General features: G+C 39.7%; 1 protein-coding gene across 1 annotated transcript; it reads left to right on the plus strand.

The window, feature by feature from the left end:
- Positions 1 to 1,110: 1,110 nt before the first annotated feature.
- On the plus strand, positions 1,111 to 21,260 carry LOC117745638 (lysophosphatidylcholine acyltransferase 1). Its single transcript, XM_034554090.1, has 14 exons — positions 1,111 to 1,591; positions 7,506 to 7,645; positions 8,455 to 8,669; positions 10,695 to 10,807; positions 11,151 to 11,211; positions 11,801 to 11,859; positions 14,629 to 14,663; positions 15,316 to 15,370; positions 15,721 to 15,803; positions 16,307 to 16,432; positions 17,096 to 17,249; positions 17,754 to 17,852; positions 18,360 to 18,501; positions 18,712 to 21,260. Exons 1-14 carry the CDS (start codon positions 1,469 to 1,471, stop codon positions 18,942 to 18,944), a joined length of 1,638 nt encoding a protein of 545 aa, XP_034409981.1. The 5' UTR covers positions 1,111 to 1,468; the 3' UTR covers positions 18,945 to 21,260.
- Positions 21,261 to 21,633: the final 373 nt, after the last annotated feature.

The following is a 21,633-nucleotide window of genomic DNA, read 5'->3' on the forward strand; positions in this document are numbered from 1 at the left end:
CATACCTGCACAATTGTGCTATGGTAACACATACCATATAACGGACCATCTATACATATAATGTTTATGATGTCATGGTTGTTGTGAGTCATTTCAAAATGCCAATGACTGCACTTAGAGCATCACCTACTCAGTTACTTATGCATATGCGTGCATGAATGCATGGACACACACACACACAGACACACACAAAGTCCAGTCTAATGACACTTCTATTCTGACAGCAATTCTCGTCTGCTAATTTATTTTTGTTTGCAGCAAAGTGGGTGATAGATAGATAGATAGATAGATAGATAGATAGATAGATAGATAGATAGATAGATAGATAGATAGATAGATAGATAGATAGATAGAACACACACCACTGAAGCTAGCAATGGTTACCAACTGCAACAGCGTGTGGCTGATGTTGTTTTCATATATATATTATACCTCTGTGTGTCTGTGGACATTGTGTGTGCCTGTGAAACTGTCGCAAATGTGCAAGATGCAGTCATTCAACTTTATTGGCCTAGTTTGGCGTCGCAGCTGATATGATCCCATCACAAGATGGCCTCTAGTTAGTATATATTTTCAATGTTTGACATGAATTGGGCTTGGAATGACAGTATGTTTGTTTTTGGTTTTACTGCAGGAATGAATGGCAGAGATACAGTAAACTACACATGTCGTATTTTCAGCAACATACACATTTCTTTTCTTCCAGTAGTCCTTTACAATTATAATAGATTTATTTGTTCTCATAAGGTCCCTCATAAGAATGTGCAACAATGTGGGAAAGTGCAGACGGAGAATCAAATAAATGTACAAATTCATAAGTACAAATTGTTTAGGCTTTGTGCTCCGTTTCCCTGTAAGATTAACATATCATAAATTCACAATATATAATTCAGCATTTGCTAGTTCCAGCAATGCTCACGGTAAACATTATCACGAAAATAGAGGGTGTTTTAATCCAAATGCGTTAATTGTAGGGCTATTGTATTGGTCAATATTACAAATCTACGTAGCATTATAGAAATTACGATATTTTGTACAGGTATGAAGGCAGCATCTTCTCGACACAATTGATAAAGATACAAAGAAGCCGTGCGCATGCGCCCTGTCAATAGAGCAGAATCGTGGCTCACTTAGCATCCAGAGCTAGCTGACAGGTTGGGGGACACGGTGTGGAGGAAGGCGCTCTGCGCACTGTAGGCAGACATATATCGGCGACTTCAAATATCCCCAGCTAATCCTCGAGCTAACCATTATCCCTCCACGCGTTCCGGGAGAGGAAGATAACCCCGCACTGCCACCTCAATTAGCCACCGTGCAAGACCGATAAAAGGGAAACTGCGTGTTTTTTTTCCGCGCGAGGGACAACCGATACCTTTCAGGCAGAATCGGGTTTTTTTCGGGTTGTTTTTTTTGTGTGCAATATTGAGAACGTCGCCGCAACCTCCGACCGACGTGACCTCGTGTAATAATGAGGTTACCGACCAACAGACAGTGTGCGGTGGAAGGAGACGGGAAGAAGATGGACCAAGCGCCTCCGTTTAGAAACCCGTTTGTGCACGTCTTGAAATTCACCCCTTTGGAAAAGGCAAAGGTAACGTTCACGTGAAATTCTGTCCGCAGCACCAAAATGCCGTGTGCTCTTCTCGCAGCTGTGTTAACGTGTCGCTTTAGTAGTTTTCGTAGAGCATTAACGCTGAAGTGCGACACAGCGGGAGAGGCATGTCACCATCATTTAACTTGGCAGTTTTTCCACAAAAAAAATGTGCAGGTAGTCAGCTGAGCTAGCATGCTAATTGTAGCCACATACATGTTGCTTTCTCCCTCCCGGTCTTGTCGGGTCGCTGCCTTGCGTGAATACCGCTGGGAAAGGGCTGAGCGTTTTGTATTAAACACATGGGACGTTTAGCTCCAGCAACGTCATGCGTTGCACACATTAGTGTGTGTGTGTGTGTGTGCAACGTTACAATCAACACCCCTCACTCAGGTTGATCCGCTAACGAGCCATTAGAATGAAATATAGCTTATTTGAGTATGGCCGCCTAGTCGTCCAGGATGGGCCTCTAGCTTGTTGCGCTGCTGTCAAAGCCATCGGGCAAACGAGCGTGTTGTGAAATGCGCCTCGCTACGAATTCATGATTGCTTTTTATTAAAAAAAAAAAAAATTATTGTGCCGTTTGTTGTAAACACGGTCCCGTTCTGCGGCTTCACTTGGAAGGTGCTCGCGGTGCGTCCCACTCAACCAGCAACCAACACGTGAGGATGTGATGTGATGTGATGGAGGAGAATGGGATGTAAATCTTGACAGTCATGTCAAATTCTCCCCCGCCCCCCAAACTAAAACTGATTCACTTATTTAGAAAAACATATTTTACCCCAGCTGTTGACGTTCACACGTGTTTTCCATTAGTCGCCTGATTAAAATGTTACAGTTTTGCAACATGCAGTGTCATTAGTGTTGATGATCTGATAGAGATCTGCTTCCATGCAAAAAAGGTGGTCAATTGCTTAAAGCTACCAGACACTGGTTTTGATATGTGTGTATTCTTGTGATGTTTAGAAATTGGAAGGCACATGTGGGACCTTTTGCTCACCTCCATATGATGTATATGAGTAGTTTTAAATGGGTATAGAGAAGTGAAGGCAACATAGGGATGCGGTTTAAGAGACATTAGTAGTTCTTTGTCTGTAAGCTTAAGAAGATCTGAATACTATATACTACTTCTTGCCATGTGTGAGTATCGAGTACATTAACATCAGAGAAAAGTAATATGATTAAAGATGCCACAATGAATTCTAAAATGGTTTGATATGAGTGCATAGTTGTTGTACTCTTATCACCCATAGCTCGAAGGAAATTAAATAAATACATGTATTAAATATCCGCCAAACGAGTTTCCTTTTTTTTGTAAAGCTTCCAAATTTGAAATTGGCATCAGCTTTCCAAAGTTACACTTTTGATTGACAAACATCATTGCATATATTGTATTATTTCCTGTAAGCACATTCATTTATATTATATTACCTGCCACAATGGTTACAATATAGTGTAGTTCATAGGGTATGCTAAAAAGTATTGGTAAACAGAGTGACATTGGGACACAGCTGTGTGGTATTTTCAGTCTAATCCTAGAGACTCAGTTTTATGAATGGCACTAAACTGGCATAGCAGGTATAAGAGTGTCTTGTTACAAGTAAGAATATAGTGGCCTAGAGGTTCACGCATGTTTTTTTTCCCTTCCCGCTCCATTGACAGTGACTGAAGGGGAACAAAAGGTGGAGTGATTAGTGGATTAAAGCCAAGGGAATGGACAGGTGTTCTGGTTTCTCCTATGAGCTAACACAATAAAATCAAGGCAGTTATCAATGGAGGCCTGCACCTAAGTTTGTTTATTCACACCATTTGCATGCTTCTAGGTATGTAAACGCGTGTTTAACACGCTTTGTGATTGTTGTAGAATAATCTTTTATTGACAACTATACCTAAAATAAATGGCCAAATAATACATAAATGAATGGCAAATCCCCAATTGCAGCATGCATGCATATGTTGTAACTTAACATTGAAGATATTTAAAACGTTTTTCTTAATAACACTACATGATGGAAATGAGAACAACTGTTTTCAACATGCAGCGCTGGTCATGTTTTTGCATCCGCAGCAACATTTTCAAAAAAGCCGCAGGCTGAACTGAAACATTGCAAACAGAGCAGGAAGTGAAAGTTCTGTCTACCAGTTGACTAGCTAACAGACAGGTAAACCCACATAATGCTTTTATGGGTTCACAAAGAAAAGAGATTTTCTTTATTTACTCTCTGTCCATTGTGAAAGCATGTGCTGATGATGATGGCATGAGATGATGATTATTTCACCAACAGTGTCCAAAATTATCTTTTTGAATTTAACAGCCAAGCGCACTGGTAGATAAAAGAAATCCACTGGCATATGTATTACCGGACAAAATAATAAACTGGCTTTTTAGTTTTAGATTTTGTTGTGTTTCTGCCACTGCAGTGGATAGCCTTCAGAGATCTACTCCTCAAATGGAAAATCTACCCACTCTTGGTGGATGTCAATACCAGACCCTCTTCACTGTTACAATTACTGTAATAAAACCTATAGAAGGTTTTGTTTTGTGTGTATTACATGATGTGCCAGTGATGGTTAATTAATTAAAGCAAATCAGTTGTGGCTACATTATGTTTGTAATGTCCTCCATATTGCCAACTAAAAAGGGTTACAGATTATAGAAAATGATCAGTTGTGTAACTCATGCAATGAGAGTATGCTTTGAGTTAGACCACAAAGCTACATGACTGCCTGTAAGAACAGGCTGAAGGCCCAAAAGCATATTGGCTGTAGATAAATTACAAACAATCCTATTTCCAACAAGCCACATTGCCGTTGTTACTCAGTGTAAGAGTTTGTGCTGTAGAACCTACAGTTGAGAGCAGCTGAAGATTTCTTTGACGTCAAGTTCTTTTTGTGCACATTAGTCAGTTGACCTACATTTTGGAGCAACTGTGGAGACTTCTCATTAGTAGGCTATGTTATAATTCAGTTTCCTGACCTTTTAAGCCATATTAAGATGCTCCTCCATTTTTGCACCTTGATGAGGCAATTAATTGATAACAGATTTGATTAGCATGGACCTAAAGTGAGAACATATTGCAGGGTTTAGTTGCTGATTTCGGTATATCAGCAAACACTTCAGGCCTAATCAAGCCTTCAAGCTTAAAGGTTGGTAATGTGTCAGAGTGCAAGCTGCTAATGTTAAAGTTGATGTAATTCCCACCGTAAGTTTTTTTCCTTTTTTCCTTATCTTTATTTAAATGAGACCATGTACAGTTAAAACATAAATGTCACCATTTGATGCATGGTTGTGGTTATGAAACAGTCTCAATGTAATACTGATGCCTCGAAAGATCTGGCTTCCCTGCAGTCGGATCTCCGGCGGGAGGTGGAGAGCTCAGCGTCCGGCGGCAAGGAGCAGTGGTACGCCTGGGCCATGGGGCACCATGGTGCTGGAGGCCCAGGTCGTATTGCTGGGTCTGCTGAAGGCACAGGAAACCCAGAACCAGGAGTTCTCAGGGGAGACTGTCAGACCCTACTGCAGTGAAATATGAGCGTTTCTAAATGGAATGTGGCGCTCAAACACTAGCTTTTTCCGCCAAAATCAACACTAAATTAAATGTTCCTTTTTTTAATAAATTGTAAGATAATAAAGAATAACAATATGGCTTAGCAAGTCCCAGGGTTAGCAACAACGACGGCTTAAGCTCGTTGGTAGGCTGACCTTTAAGGTAGTCCTGCTATTCAAGCCGCTCTTGAGTTTTGGCCAGTTTTTGTTTTAAAATTATTATTTTTTATCTAGTAGCATCATTTATAAAAAAAAAAAAAAAAAAAAAATGGTATTCTTGCTTCACGGTTTAATGGTAAATTATTAACATCCCTACTTGTGAGTGTGAAAGAAGTGCATTTTGAAAATGGGAAATTCATATACATGTCTCTAATACCAATAAAAAGGTTACAGTTAGATTGTTTTTCTTCTTTATTCAACAGAACTTCCTGTTCCAGTATCCATTTTGTCAAAAGTAATAAAAGTAGGATAAATCATCTACATGAAGACTGACGAGCCTCATTGGGCGATGTTTAAGATGCCTTGTTGAACAATAGCTGAATTCTCTCCAACTCATAAAAAGCCTCTTTGTATTTGTAGCATTGCCTTTTATTTTAATTCTAAGTGCCATTCATGCATTCTCATGCTTTGGGTCTGAATAAATCTTTTAACAAATGCATTATACAGTGGCTCTCAAGCATTCTTGGCAAGGCCCGTTTTATCATTGGAAGAAAGTGCCAGTTGTTTTTTCCTTTCCTGTGCAAAACTGTATACTTCACATTTGTATAAAAAGAGAACCAGCCTATGTGGTATACATGTATAATTAATTAATATATCTTGGGGAAAGTAAACAGTTTGGAGGACTATGAAATAATAATATAATCTAGGGTGGCGTGTCAGTGCAATAACAGATTGTTGTGTAATGTTATATTGCAACTCCCTTACACACATCTGTAATGTAGATAAAAAACATCATGATGTAGACATGGTTATTTCACAGATGAGGGTTATGTTTTTGGGGTGAAAAATATGTGTAAAAAGTGTTACTGTTCAGGCTACATCCAAACTAATAACAGGGTTTTTCTATCTCTCACACGTCTCACTCATTTCCTCTTGGTTTCATTATTGTCTGCTCTTGCACTCGTAGCTCTGCCGAAGGCAGAACTTCCTGTCTCACCGGAGAGCATCTATGCTTGTGGTCCTTTTACAGTTTCTGTGTGAACTTCACAACAATTGTGCAGAACAAAACAAGCGTGAATAAGAAGGGGAAAGTTCGTTTTGTGTCCATCACCCTCCTTTTAAAGCCGTAAACCGTGACTTCAGACGTCCACCGCTCACTAATCGCTCCAATAACAGCCGCTTCCTCTGCATGTGGGCAGGAGTAACATTATGAAAATGCTGAATTTAACTTCACAACGGCTGCTAGACAACAAGGTCAGCAATGCCTGTAATCAGTTATCCATGTTGAATTAACCACTGGTGGTAGATCGATAATCAAGGCTTTTTTTAGCTCTCTAAAACTCCTGTCTGGTGACGTCGGAATGTGGACCAAGACTGTCGACTCTCCAACTGATTTCCAAAATGTGCTTCCAGCTGTCAGTAGTTTAACAAGCAGGCTTTAAATGTATTGATTGCAATTGACCATACTGTCAGACAAGAACTCCCCCCGGATAAGATAAGCAGATAGGCCTCATGCTGCGCGGTAGTCAAATATTGACACAAGATAAGAGCTGCAATCGGGGAGTCATAAAATAGCTCTAAACCGTCAAACAAGGTTTTGTTCCAGCCTTTACGAATGTAGAACAAATGTTTATATGTAGCATTTGCATGCCTGGGCGGGATACGGGCCACGTTGTGACCTAAGGGCAGACGCACCTCTGATTTAAATAGTCTTGTACATGCCGTGCTGCATGCCTGCTGCCCTCTGCACTGGGAAGGTCAGACATATAAGGGAAGAGCCTCTCTTAGCTTCATTACATGATGGTAGTTGAACTACATACACCGTTTTTCTTTTTCACTACACCAGATGCTTATAGTTAATTGCTTCTCATAAGACAAAAGCCGTCATTGTTGTCTGATGGGCTTTCTTTTATTGTGCTTTGTTAAAGATGTAATAAAATCAGCTCTGTTCTCACATCTTTCCTCCTGACAAAAAGTATTTTTAGACACCGATTGATGTTTTTTGGGTACACAGTTAAAACTTAGCATTAAAAATAATTTATGAGGCAAACGAAAAGGTCATTGAGTTGAAGTCAACGACAACTTAATACTGCGTAGAAGATTAATGTCAAAGTGTGAATGTAATGGTGCCAAGAGGACTACAAAAATAAACATGAATTGTTGAATTTGATTCGTTAACCCTTTTCTCTTTTCATCAATCTCTTACAGATTGCATTAATGACAGTCACGCTGTTCCCCATCCGTCTAGTCATGGCTGCATTCATGATGCTGCTGGCTTGGCCTTTTGCCTTCCTGGCCTCAATAGGGCGCTCAGAGACCACTGTGGAACCCCAGTGCCTCTGGAGGAGGTGGGTGCTTTGTTATTTGTGTATCTGTCTGTCTGGTGAATTTGATTTCTATATTTTTTGTGCGTGCAATGGACCACATATTGATGTATTGTAACAATCTTATACTAGGTGTCCTTCACACTTTGGTTGTAGGAATGCAACTCTGACGGGATGAAGTTTTAGTTAAACTTGCAGTGAACATTCAGTTGGAAATAGTCAAGTTGTCACATTTTCAGAGGATACTTGGGTATAGATAATGCTTATTATAATAATAATTTAAATGTGTTAGTGAGAGAGGTTTAGGGAGAATATGTATATTTATTTTAGACTCAAGGTTTTAGACTTGAAATGCAGAAAAGTAAAAACTGGTGGTAGAACTAGTTTAGGATAAACATTTACAAAATGTCCAGTCGGGCTAAAGCATGCAAACCAGTCTTACGTTTTTTTCTCTTTCTTTTTTTCTTCTTTTGCAAATTTACTAATCCCACCTTTTATAATTTTCATATGACAGTGGCGATTATCTGTCTTATTTTAGTGCTGATGCCAACCACTTCATTCTTAGCAAATTCTAGATTCTGGCCAGTATGTCAATTGGTCTAGAGTGATGACATTTTAGCTTAAGACTTACGTTGGCCGCAAATAAGGAGGAGCATCCAGTGGGTCAAAACGGAGAACTATTTATTTGATACCACCATTAATACTAACTCCATCTTCTATTTCAACAATATCATACCATTGGACATACACATCTATAATACTTTAAGTGTTGGAGATTTTACCCCCATCTCCAGATGAAAAGTGCCCCTCACACATGCATTATCTTGTTCCAGACTGGTGGACATAATTCTGAAGATCATCATGCGGGCCATGTGGTTTGCGGGTGGTTTCCATTGGATGACTGTGAAAGGGAGAAGGGCAATGCCTGCAGAAGCACCCATCCTCACCCTGGCACCCCACTCGTCTTACTTTGATGCCATCCCAGTCACGATGACAATGGCTTCCATTGTGATGAAGGCCGAGAGCAAGGATATACCTCTCTGGGGCAGTAAGTAACAAATGTCATTGTTACCCCTATGAATATGACTTATGTTGTGAGCGAGAGAATAGGTTTTCAATTTTTTTAGGTTCTTACATTTTAAACTTAAACATAAATGGCCTTCCTCAGTTGCAGATCCAATTAACTAGCTTGAATGTTCGGTTTCTTTTCTAGTTGCCAGGTAAGGCATTTGTTCGTATACTCCTGGCAGCAAGACATGCAGTAAAAGGCTGAGGTGTGTGTTATTTGAGCCATCCTTTCTCCTTCTGCTCTTCCTACTAAGTCAGCAATTGGCTACCTTGTTACCTGCAGGCTGAGTGATCCTTGCCAAGTTACTGCAGTCTTACTTGCTTGCCTTACAGGATTTAAACCATATTAAGGGTCAATAATAGTATTATTGTTGGTTAAATGGTTTAGTTTGACTAGTCAGCTGGCCTTGCAGCAGGAACCAGGCCTGGCCAAGCAAGTGGAATCCAGAAACAGCATTAAGACGGAATCAGCCACAGTGACGTGTGTAGAGCGTCTCTCAGGGTACCAGCTAGAGCCCTAATCCCTTCCTTACGGCAGACAGCTCACAGTTGGAATTAAAAAAAAAATCTTTTCATGGCCAAACCCTCTCTTTCTTTTTCTTTCTTTTCTTACTCTCCTTTACTTATTGTGGATCTCTCTTTTTATTTGACTCTCCCTCGGGGCTACCAGAAACATTCTGTTTTTTATAATTTTTGTTTGTATTGTTAAAGATGGAATGTACGAGAAATAAATCTACCTAGAATATTCAAACCAGTCGTTGTCTGATTAGTTCCCCTTTGATTTCCTTGTACATTATTCCTTTGTAGTTTAACTATGCTTAACTGATCTCAAATGCTAGTGTCACTCTCAATCTTTGCCCTACAAGTAGACAATGCAAGTATCTTAGACCAGGATTTTTCCTCTCATAGTGCATGAACTTTGTGTTCATTGCATTACTCTGTCTGACCGTTTAAGAAGGTTTTTTGCTCCAATACAGTCATGTAGCTGTGCTATGTGAAGTGAAATCGACAGTATTGGTGTCACTCCAATGAGAAAGTGTGTCAGGCGGATGCATTGCATGGAAGTTGTAGAGTGTGTGATTGAGTTATTTTACTCAAATTTCTAACGATAGTCATCGTTGGAAATGTATTTGTTGCAATGGTGTTTTTGTTGTAAAATGGCTGGGTGGTAACAACTGATGCAACAAAATACATCACATCATACGGTGCATTAACAAGGAAGAAGTTTGGTCGTGTTTGTAAATCAGTTGAAACAACTGCAGTAAGCTGTGACCACTTAATTTATTCTAAGTTTGAAATCATTTAAAGAGATGGGAGTCTTAAGTTTAATCTCGGACCAAGGACGGAAGGTGGAACAGGCTTGTTGTACCCACATCTGTACTCAAATTTTCAAGTATTTGTCATTGTCTACTGACTGAATCAAGATCAATCAAGAGTATTCATGGAGAGGGTTGGACTCTTTGTCAGTCCCAGAGAGAAAATAATAGTTTGAGTTTTGGTTTGAGTTTTAAAGCAATTTCATATCTGATGGGGCATGCTGCAGGTTGTAAAAGGCCCTTTCTGCACTGGAGGCACACGAGTACATGACTGTCATCTGCATACTGATTGAACTTGCAGAATATGAACTTCTCAAAAATGTTTAAAAAAACACCATCATGGTGGTAGTTGTAAACAGGAGCAATTCTTAGCCAGTAAAGTGACATGTTTGTGCTACTGAACCCAATTGTTATCTGTGGATTTAAAAAATATTGACAGTTTGATGCAATACAGATATGGCCTGTATTACCAGACTATGTCAAAAGGTCCGACTGAGTTTTTGCAAATATTGCAAATTCCAGTTAGAACCAGAAGTAAGAATTTCCCCCTCTCCCTCAACTAAACCACTAAATGCAGGAGATGCACATCATGCAGAGAAGCTTTAGTTGCTTAGCTGTCAAAAGAAATAAAAAAGAATAAACGTTTCTGTATTCATTTGCATGTTCTCTGTCTGCTTTCTTGCTTCTAGCTTTGATTAAGTACATCAGGCCAGTGTTTGTATCACGGTCAGACCAGGACTCCAGAAAGAAGACTGTGGAGGAGATCAAACGCAGAGCCCACTCTGGAGGGGAATGGCCTCAGGTAAAGAGATGGGAATTATTGTGTATGCATTTACTGACCCATTGTGTTTGTTGTAAAAAAGAGCTTACAACTCTCGCCCCAGTTTTCTGACAGCATGAGAAAGGTATACCCAGAGTCCACATAGCACTTGAAAAAGACCTGGACATCCACAAAAAGAACAACGCTACAGACAAATGGACATTGTTCCAGTAAGATCCAACGTTGATGGAACTAACTGCACATCTGACTTATTGCAACTCTCAATATAGTGCAAGCTCATGCACATATGTATGTCTTGTACCATTATGTTAAGGATATGGCTACTGGTTTTTGTAATTTGCAAACCATTCCTTCCTTCTTACAGATAATGATTTTTCCAGAGGGAACATGCACTAATAGATCCTGCCTAATCACCTTTAAGCCAGGTAAAGCTCTCCCATCATCATTTTTCCTCTAATTCAGATTTCTTCTCTTTTTATGTATTTGAAGTCATGCTCCAGCTCTCTCACATGCACTGATATTTAATACTCAACATAGTGGGAATATTTATTTTATTATTTTTAAATAGATTACACATTAACCTAATGTCTAATTGAGCTTTAAGTGCAATGTTTGGTCGTATAATCGAACAATATGAACTAAAATCCCAGTCGGCATTCCCAAGGTTTGAAATATGATGTGTACGTTTCAAGTTAACTTCACATTTACCTTTTTGATGGATTTTCTGTAAGGAACAGCTCACATAAGATATACAAATTTCAAATATAAAAGAAATAGTGTTGGGTGTTTGGCTGTAGCTGAAGCTGATGGACTTTATTTGGTAGACATTTGAATAACCAAATAAGTGCATCTACATTTCTAAATTGCTTACAGTGGTGTTTTTGAATATAAATGTATTTGAGTCCACTTTTTCAAATGTGCAATTAATATTCTAGTTTGTGTCCTGTTCTTAATTTGTTGTTTATGCTGATATGTCAAATTGAAATAAATCATTTGTCTTTTTTACTCTTGCAGGGGCCTTCATTCCAGCTGTACCAGTGCAGCCTGTGGTGATTCGTTACCCTAATAAACTGGTGAGATTGTTTATGGATATGTTAGTAACGCAACTTAATAGCACATTTTTGTTTTACAAAATCAATTAAATAGTATGTGTCTGCTCATGAAACTTAATCTTCTGTAGTATGTTCATTTATTTGGCAGATAGTTACCTATTATAGAAACTATACACTTCAGAGTACTAAGAGTATGTATCAGGTATTAAATTCAATTCAATTCAGTTTATTTTGTATAGCCCAATATCACAAATTACAAATTTGCCTCAGAGGGCTTTACAATCTGTACACAATTTGGTATCCCATCTCAATTAACAAACGAAAAGTAAGTGTTGTGCAAAATGTCCCGTTGAATCCTAATTGTGGTATTGCTAAGAAATTGGATTACATGAAGGTTCTGCAATACTAATATGTTGGCACATATTGTGTGTGTGTGTGTGTGTGTGTTTGTGTGTGTCTGTATGTATACTATGCAGGCCCCGTAGCCCGCTTGGCACCTTATCAGAGTCTCACTCAGTGGGTCGGTAAAAATCTTGCCGGTCACATGGTGGGAAGAAAGATATTTCAGTTATATATAGTATCCACAAAGGAGGAAATATTCTGCGTATGTAGAAAGATCAGCAAAGTCAGCAAAGTCATACAGGGTACTTTGAGTCAACACTTGGTGTCATTGTCATACTGTGTCATTGTTTTAGCTCTTAGATTTGGGTTAGACAGCGATATTGTTAAAATATGGGGATAGCAGCGCATATTTTCAGACTTTGGCTCTCCTGGAAGGCATTCATAGTGTCGCACTCGGTTGTTCATGTGAAACATGTTCAGAAATAGTTATGTAACAAATAACTGCTAGTGAAATAAGATCAAACCCTGGCTCCTTTCTCAGCTTCACACAGCGCAATTTGGGTATTAAAGTTTGTTTCGGAGATGACCTTACACGGTGGCTATTGTCAAATATGCTGAATACGAAAACTAGTATCTTGATATTTACGAGCCAACCGTGGAACCAGGGGGGGAGGGGAGGGGGTCCTAAGCGTCCGCTACGAAGCCATCAGTCTGGACGGAGTCCTCAGCTGTATCCACCGTATGAGAGCAGTGCAGATTGGCGGCTGTGAGCGAACTAGTGGGGCACACTCGCATGCACCCAACACACACTGAAGCAACCTCGGTCTGGCTATGTAGACAAAACAAGGAGAAGCTTGGATTACTACAAACACAAAGGGAGAGAGACTTCATTCTCTGTTCAGGTAGACATTATTCCACTATATCTTTACATAGCAAATAGGTGATTGCTTCCATGTTAATGCGCTGAATCCCGAATATTGCACCTTTTTTTTTTTTTTAAACCGCAATCAGTGCCGTCAGCCGGGCAGCTGTGGCTCAGGAGGTAGAGCGATCCGTCCACTAATTGGAAGATCTGCGGCTTGATCCTTGGCTCCCAGTTCGCCCACGTGTCCTCGTGTAAGATAGAGAACGCCAATTGCTCCCAAAGGCTCTGCTGTCTGTTAATGGTTGGATTAGAATCTGATGTGCAGGTGGCACTTTTGTGTGTCAGCCTCTGCCATCAGTGCATGGATGTGTGCGTGTCAGCATGCAGTGGTCAGCACTTTTGAGTGGTCGGAAGACTATAAAAACGCTACATAATTGCAAGGCCATTCAGCACACGACAACCCGGTGCTGCTCGGTTCATGAATAGCCTGCAGTGCTCCATCCATCATGTGGGTGGGTTTGTAAAAACACTTGGTAATCCAGTCAAGTAACGTAACGATGTAGATACAACATGCCGTAGGCCTATGAGACTAATGCAGCTACAGCAGCAATTTTGATTGACTTCAAAAACAGCCCACAACAATAATTATATAGTTTAAGCTTTGACTGATAAAGCAGGAATGCGCCCCGTTAAAGTCCTGCATGCTCACTTGAGTCTGAGTTTGTCCTGACATTCCGTATCGAATGATGGACTCTTGATTACAAAACTTACTGGCAGGCCAAAGAGGCCGATTCGGTTGCAGTCGTTTAAGTCAGGTTATGAGAATAATTCAGTGGAGTGGACAGAGCCACTGTCTGATAGCCTCACTGGGAATCTGGGTAATCGTGAGATGACTTAGAATGCATCGCTCAGGCTTGTTAGTGAGGCTGTGGAAACCCAACTGAGGACATCGTGAGAAGGAACTTGTTTGGGGATCTTATAAATCAAGCAAACATGTCCTTTTTTTTTTACTGAAAGGGTTAGTGCTTCCATGTTCTGCTCTGAAGCAGAAATCATAAATGTGGTTACAAAACCTCAGTGGTGCCAGTGCTGAAAGTATACCAAAAATATATTTTGCTAAAATAAAACAAAGGGCTAAGTCACTGCGCTACAATAAATCCAGTAATGTGCTAACCTGGTTTCAGAAACATCAATGGAAATTGGAAAGTCAACCTACTTTCCAAGCCTACTGGGTTCAACCAGTTAACACAAATACATTCCTGCACTTAGCTTTGTCAACCCAGAGCTGGGAGTCTAACTGTCCAACTGTGTATTTAAAATGATCTCAAATTGATACCCTTACAAATATAACTGATGTACATTTTCTGTTGGAGATGGCTGAGGAATGTAAACCACTATTGAGCAAGTGCTTGCATTCCATGTCTTACACTGTTATCTGGTTTTTGATGTGCAAATAAGCACGCAAGCGTTGCCCTCCTATTCAGTTCAAAAAGCAACAGGAAAGAAATGAACAATTGATCAAAACATGCATCTAGGAAATATTTTAACTTTAATGACGTCTTTGCTTCATTTACTTCTAACAGGACTCAATCACATGGACTTGGCAAGGGCCTGGAGCGTAAGTACACAATTTCTTCATTTCATATGTGGTGTGCCTCAGTTTGTCAAACTAATAGATATGGCTGGAGGAGAAAGACTGCCCTCATTATCAGTCTCTGTAGCATCCTCAGAATACTATGTCCTGTTCTGGTTTCGCTTCCATAATTATGGTGGCTCTTTTGAATGCAGTTGGATGTCTTCCCAGGTCACCTGAGCAGAGCTATACATTGTTTGAATATATGTTTCAAAGATGCGCACAAACATTTACATGCCAGCTCCACGCTAACTTTTTAAAAATTAATTGCACTAGTGTGCCTAACTTTTTTATTTAGGTGTACTGATTATATATATACACACACAGACACTCAGACATACACACATGCCTTTCAGACCTCCTGCACCGACACACTTCCACACGCAACCTCAGATCGAACCTTTTATTGATAGATCTGAAATGATTATGCAACTGTTTAATCTAAATTTGCTGAATTTTTTCCCATGTTCCTATGATTTTTTTGTGTGATGGCAAAAACATAAAATGAAATTTCTGGAAAAGGTGAAGTGGTCCATTTTAAACGCACTGTATATTCTCTGTGTTTCATAATTTGCCTCTTAGACACGGGGCCCCAATGAAGGCTCATTGTTGATGATGCTGTCTTGTTATTATCCAGGTTTGAAATATTGTGGTTGACACTCTGCCAGTTGCACAATGAGTTTGTAGTCGAGGTAAGTGTGAAATTCTCTCTCCATACTTTACTTATTATTGTTGCTGTAGATCATGCCATATTAAGTCATGATGCAATTGTAGTATTCCAAATATTTGAATGTGTGCTATGTTGATTCCATCCTGTTCTTTCTTTTTTTAAAGATATAGCATATGCAACAATGCAGACTTTTTCTTTTCTTTGAATATTGAGTTCAATGCAAGGGAATACATAGTGTTTTCATTTGTCGACAATACATGGAATATCTGTTTTAAGGATTGTATACATACCATCAAAATATCAATACAATGATAAAACGTCTTCTTATGTCTTGAGATTTGGCCAATTATTAATTCCCATTTCTCTCTGCAGTTCCTTCCCATCTACACACCCTCAGAGGAGGAGAAAAAGAACCCTGCTCTCTTTGCTATCAATGTGAGGCGTATCATGGCTAAGTGAGTTACTTGCTCATATTTGACTGTACATTAAGCAAAGTTACACCAAAATAAAAGGCACTTATTCCACCTATTTTTCAGTTATGTCTAAACATCATGAGAGAGAGGCACACACACAAAATGCAGAACAGCAGACATCCATTGATCATCATGTAGAAATAGCTTCAAACCAAACCTGTGATCAGATGCTGCTTCCAGCCATCGATGACGGGCCCCGTATCCTGATCAGAGCACTCTTATTACATGTTCTGCACCAGCCAACATCTCCATCCTCATAAACTGCTACGGTTGCACTGTGTTATCATTCTCTCCCACGCTCTGTGCGTCACTACTTGAGGCTAGGGATGAGAAATGTAAGTTCTGCAGATGGACCAAAAAAAATTGCTCTCAACATCTAAGGAACCATATTGGCTCTTACATTGGCCTTCATGAGCCTACAGCAACGTTTGTATTGATTTGCACATACTGATGTCCTGTCATTGTCTCCTCTGTGTCATGCTCAGAGCCCTGGGGGTACCCATCACTGATTATTCATTTGAAGACTGCCAGCTGGCCATGGCAGATGGCCAGCTGAGACTGCCGGTCGACACCTGTCTGCTGGAGTTTGCCAAGCTCGTCAGGAGACTGGGGTGAGTCACTCCAACCTTCCGATGCAATGCTCCCATCAAAGAGAACCAAGTAAGGGGTAAAAAGGTGAGACCGTGGCAAAATAACTCATCAGACGCCACAGGGACCCAGATTAAATTTGTGCGGGCACTGTTTGGATTCCAGCAAACGCAACTGGTCGTATGCACAGGTGGTGAAGGCAGTCCGGGATTGTGTCTTTGTTGATGCACTATTATCTTCCATGTGTTGGTCAGGTGCCTGCACAGTATACAATATGGAGGGGGGACAGTGTCTACACATGGTTTGGGTTGTTGGTCAAACTCCTCTCTCTCGCAAGTGAAAAGACGCATCTCGCAGCATTATGTGTATTAGTGGAGGCACATGGCCGGCGACTCCCTGCCCGGTCCAACACTTGGCAGTGACAAGGACCACTGACAGTGCAGGGAAGAGAAAAGGAGGATAAGGATAGAAAACATGAGAGGACTTTTAAATGGTTTGGACAAAATAGACTGCAGTCGAACAAACAATTTAATACAACTCCATGGTACGGTCTTAAAAAAACTAAAAAAGTACACAGAAAATGTGTCTACTGTATTGAATGTATTGTTTTTATTCTGTTTTTATCCTTGTTTGCACCATGGTAAGGTTATTAATTAACACATGGTTTATTCCCCTCGCCATCCCAGGCTAAAACCCCAGAACACTGAGAAGGTTCTGCAGGATTATGGGAACAGAGCCAGGAAGCTGGAAGGTCAGAAGCTGGACTTGGACGACTTTGCTCAGTTCCTCGATGTACCAGTTTCAGAGATGCTGAGAGACATGTTTGCTCTTTTTGATGAGGTAAAGACCGGAGATGTTTCAATCACGACAACGATAGCTCTACAGTCTTCCTATGTGACCGCGACCAAATAACTGGGAATTTGTCACTTTCACCACTATGACTCCCATTCTGTCATACTTGCTTTCAATGCAAACATATAACTGAAATACAGTAATCTAGTTAAAATACTTAACTAGACATGTGTTTGTGTATATATGTAACATGCAATACCTACTTCAATACCTACTCCAAGCAGTCAGGTGACAAAGTGCATCTATACAAATACTGTTCAGACTGGAGGCTGACCAGATGCTTTTTAAACTAACCACAGCACCTTGTTTTTCACTTGGGGGTATATGCAGCATAGTACCCAAAGAAATAATATAGGTTGTATTGCAGCAATGTGTTTATGACCAACAACAATCACCCGCAGCTACGTCTGTGAAATATATAGATAAGTCGCCTTGCTCACATCCTTTTGTCTTGATCTTTTGTAACACATGGTTTTCTATTGTTTTTTCAAGCATGAAGATTGCTGCATGGATATCAGAGAATACGTGATAGCCTTATCTGTCGTATGCAGACCTGCCAAAACTCTGGAAACGATGAAATTGGCCTTCAAGGTATGTTCTGTTTCAAGCTTGAAGCTTATCGAAACAACCAGACAGAATGGAGTTCTCTATGCTTGCTTAGGATCAGCTTCACATGTGATAGGTTAAAATGCCACTTACTGTAGGTTGTCTTGTGATTTGCATAACGGAGTAATAAAATTGTTCCAGCGTACCGACTAGTTTACACATATTTTTCCAGATCTGCATTTCACAACATCAGATCAAACGTGCATATTTGTGAGTTATCTTTTGCACCCAATCTGTTTTTGTGACGATCATTTTCAAGGTTTTACTTGAATTGCTTTTAATATTTCTTAAAGTTGAGCAAGTTCTGGGACCTTAAGGCTCATGAAACTAATTGAGTACAGATATATTATTATCCATTATTTTTAGAAAAGGGGAACCCACTTAAAGAATAATTCCACTGGCTCCTATTCTGACAACCTTTCAAAGTGGTATGCCTAAAAGCTAAATTAAAAAGATGACACCTGCATATCTCCCCCTTTGTATCTTCTCCAGATGTTTGAGGCAGAGGAGGATGGTGCCATCACAGAGATGGAGTTGGCAGTTATCCTGAAGACGGCTTTAGGTGTGACTCACCTCAGCGTGTCACATCTGTTTACTGCCATCGATCCTGAAGACACGGGGAAGATCACATTTGGTAAGAGATAGACTAAAATACACTATTCCTGGTCACTGACCTAATTACATCTTAGTTGAATCTTTGTATAAACTTTGCTTGGTCATCAAAGCAGTCGTCTTCTTTCCTTGCTTTTTTTTTTTTTTTTATAAACCCTAGATTCAACAACCAGGCCGCTTCAGGTTTAAATGTTGACTTTGCCTCTGGCGCCCTCTTGTGGTCTTTCCACAGATAAGTTCAGATGCTTTGTGGAGCAGCAGCCAGACTTTGCCGAGGCCTACCTGTACACAGAAAATGCAGGCCTCCACAGCAGCCCCTGCCATGGTCACCAAATAAAGCCCAGCCTGTCTTCCCGGAACCTGCGGGGCACTGCCACCACCAAAGCAGCTAACGGCATCTGCCCCGACTTCAGCCCCAAAGACCACGATGGCACAATAGATGGACTCCTCAAGAAACACAACTAAAATGGTTTGACAAACGACGCCTCTCCTGGTGAGAGGATGATGTTTTGGGGGGTAAAGGGTAGTAGAGTACTTGTTAGTTAGTAACTTGTTCAAGCAGTAAGGGACTACATTTCAGCAACCGCAATTACAAATATATAAAAAGTTTACCGTACCCTTTTTTTTTTTTTTTTGTATTGTGTCCATACAACTTCTAAGGATATTTTCAACCTGGTACAGTTTATTTTGTTATGATTTTTATTTATTTTTTCACAGCAAGGATCGTCAAAATGCCAAACAACGGCTGTTTCAGATAACATGCTTGAATACTTGAAGGGAAAGGACTTGTCAAGGAAATGTTTATTCTTCTCCCTCCCAACACAGTGCTAACTGTGCATGTTTTAACATGAGGGGAGCAAGAAAAAACACCAGCCCTGGACAGCGAAGTTAACTGATTTTCTTTGGGAAATTTAGTGTTGGATTCTCTTTTTAATTTTTTACCATTCATCTGTTTGTTTGTTTTCTCTTGAATGGTAGCTGCCTTTTTAAGTGAACGTGCAGAATGCATGGGCTCATGTTGTTTGGAGTATTGAGGATTATGTATCTGAAGAAGGGAGGCCTGAGGGCACCGGTGACATTGTATGACTACTTGGACGTGTCGACACATTCGAGGTGAACTCAGATCTCTGTGAGTCGACGGTCATAATTGCTACGAGCCTGTTACATATACAGTGATGTATTTGATTTAGCTCAGGGTTCAGTGACAAAAATGAAAAATGTAACTTGTATGATGTCATCATTTTTGACACTCGCTGGGTTATGTGCATGTCTTTTTTTTTCTTTTTCTTACGACATCAGTACTCTTCTGCCCAATCATTTATCATTCACATAAACCTCACAGATTTCTTTCAGGTTGGCAAATTCAAGTGTCTTTTTTTATTTTTTTTATCGTTGCAATTTCACGACGTGGACCAAAAATGCATTGGGTGATTTTAATGTCACCTGTCCCATTCATACTGTCCTTTTTTCTGTCCCGTGGTGTAATGTCTGTAAGGGGGGAGGGGTTAAACGACATATGGCCATTGAAATCATATTCAGTTCGGTGGCTTTGATTGCTATTGCAAAGGCACGGCCATGTTACTTCATTTCTGTCTTACACTGCTTCATTTTTTCACAATTTTCCCAGCGTATTCCCAGTCTGTCTGAAAGTATCGTTCAGTTGTTAAATTATGTAATATTTAAACAATAGCCCCGCAGTCGCCTGTTTTTATTCACTAATAGATATATATATCGGACATACAGCCTGTTCCCATACAATGCGTCTATAATCACAGGGCCTTTGCTTTATTGTTCCTATTTAAGATTACACATGTTATCTCATCACTTTTGATTAGTCTTTAGTGGATCTTTTAAATTATTGATGTTTAATGACACAGAAGTTATATTAATACTCAATTATCCTCTTGACATTTTATAACTTTTTCAGTATCCTATGTGTTTTTTTTTGTCCGATATGAATTCAAGAAACTTTCTGAAATTACAATCAACTTTTGGATGTATCGTCAAAAAGATATTCACACACACTGATGCTCATTTCAATCATTTGCCAAAAGTTATTTGGCTGTTTTTAATTGTCTTTCTGTCCCTCGAAACACGGACAATTACAGAAAACTCGATTAGGCCACAACTTCTCTGAAAATGTCTATTGCTTTACATGAAGTGGTTTTATCGCACAACTCATTGTTAAAGGGAACGCCTCACGTGAGCGGATGAAATGAAACGCTTTAGAATGTTTGTAGCTAGTTAAACTTGCAATTTGTGGTTTGATTCGGTGGATTTTTTGTTTTTTCGAGATATCACATAAGAATTTACAATTTAGGTATTCTGTATTCTGTTGGTGAGCCTCACATTCCCATCCCATTCATGACCATGGATACTGTACACACATCCCCATTATGGCTTACGGTGAAGCGATATTTCACATCTCTTAAGCCTTCTCAAGATGTATGCTTTTGAAGAGTTCTGATATGTATTTTGAATATTCCAAATGCAGGACATTTTGTGAATTTTAGATATACGTATATGGATGATTTTTATTTTCACTGCCATGACAAAGATCTGTGATCTTCTCTCCTCTGCAGAGTGTATTGATGGTGAAAAATGAGCCTCATTTTCTTTTGTATGATACTGCAATTGTTTTGTGCTGTATTCCTCCTACACAGTGTAAAGTTGTATTGTTGTTATATTATTACTATTATTGCTGAGTTGACTGCTTAGAGACAAAAATGCAGATTTCTTATGGAAACCGATAGCCTTGAATAGAATTTTTATGCTAAAAAATGAAAAAAAAGAAGAATGTATAGACAATCGTGTCACAATCAGAAGCTACTCAAAGCTCAACCCTCGCCCCATTGACCTTATGTTTTATGCTTAAGGCATGAGGGTTGAAATAATCCAAAGTGTAAGTGTGAGGCCTCGAGGTGAAGTCACCACATGACGGGCCGCATAGCGGAAACACTCCAGACTACGCACATATAAACTTACACACGTTACGTCACAATCTTTTAGTATCGCCCCCTTTCTACTTATGCTTGCACTTTAGATTCTTTACTTTTATTTTAATCAAAGAAATATCACATTGCTGTAAAGCATGTTAAGTTTGCAGGTTACATTATTGTAGCTCAATTTAGGTAATTTGTATTGCATTCGTATA

The sequence above is a fragment of the Cyclopterus lumpus genome, chromosome 16, assembly GCF_009769545.1.
Source record: "Cyclopterus lumpus isolate fCycLum1 chromosome 16, fCycLum1.pri, whole genome shotgun sequence".
In the NCBI taxonomy this organism is placed as follows: Eukaryota; Metazoa; Chordata; class Actinopteri; order Perciformes; family Cyclopteridae; genus Cyclopterus; species Cyclopterus lumpus.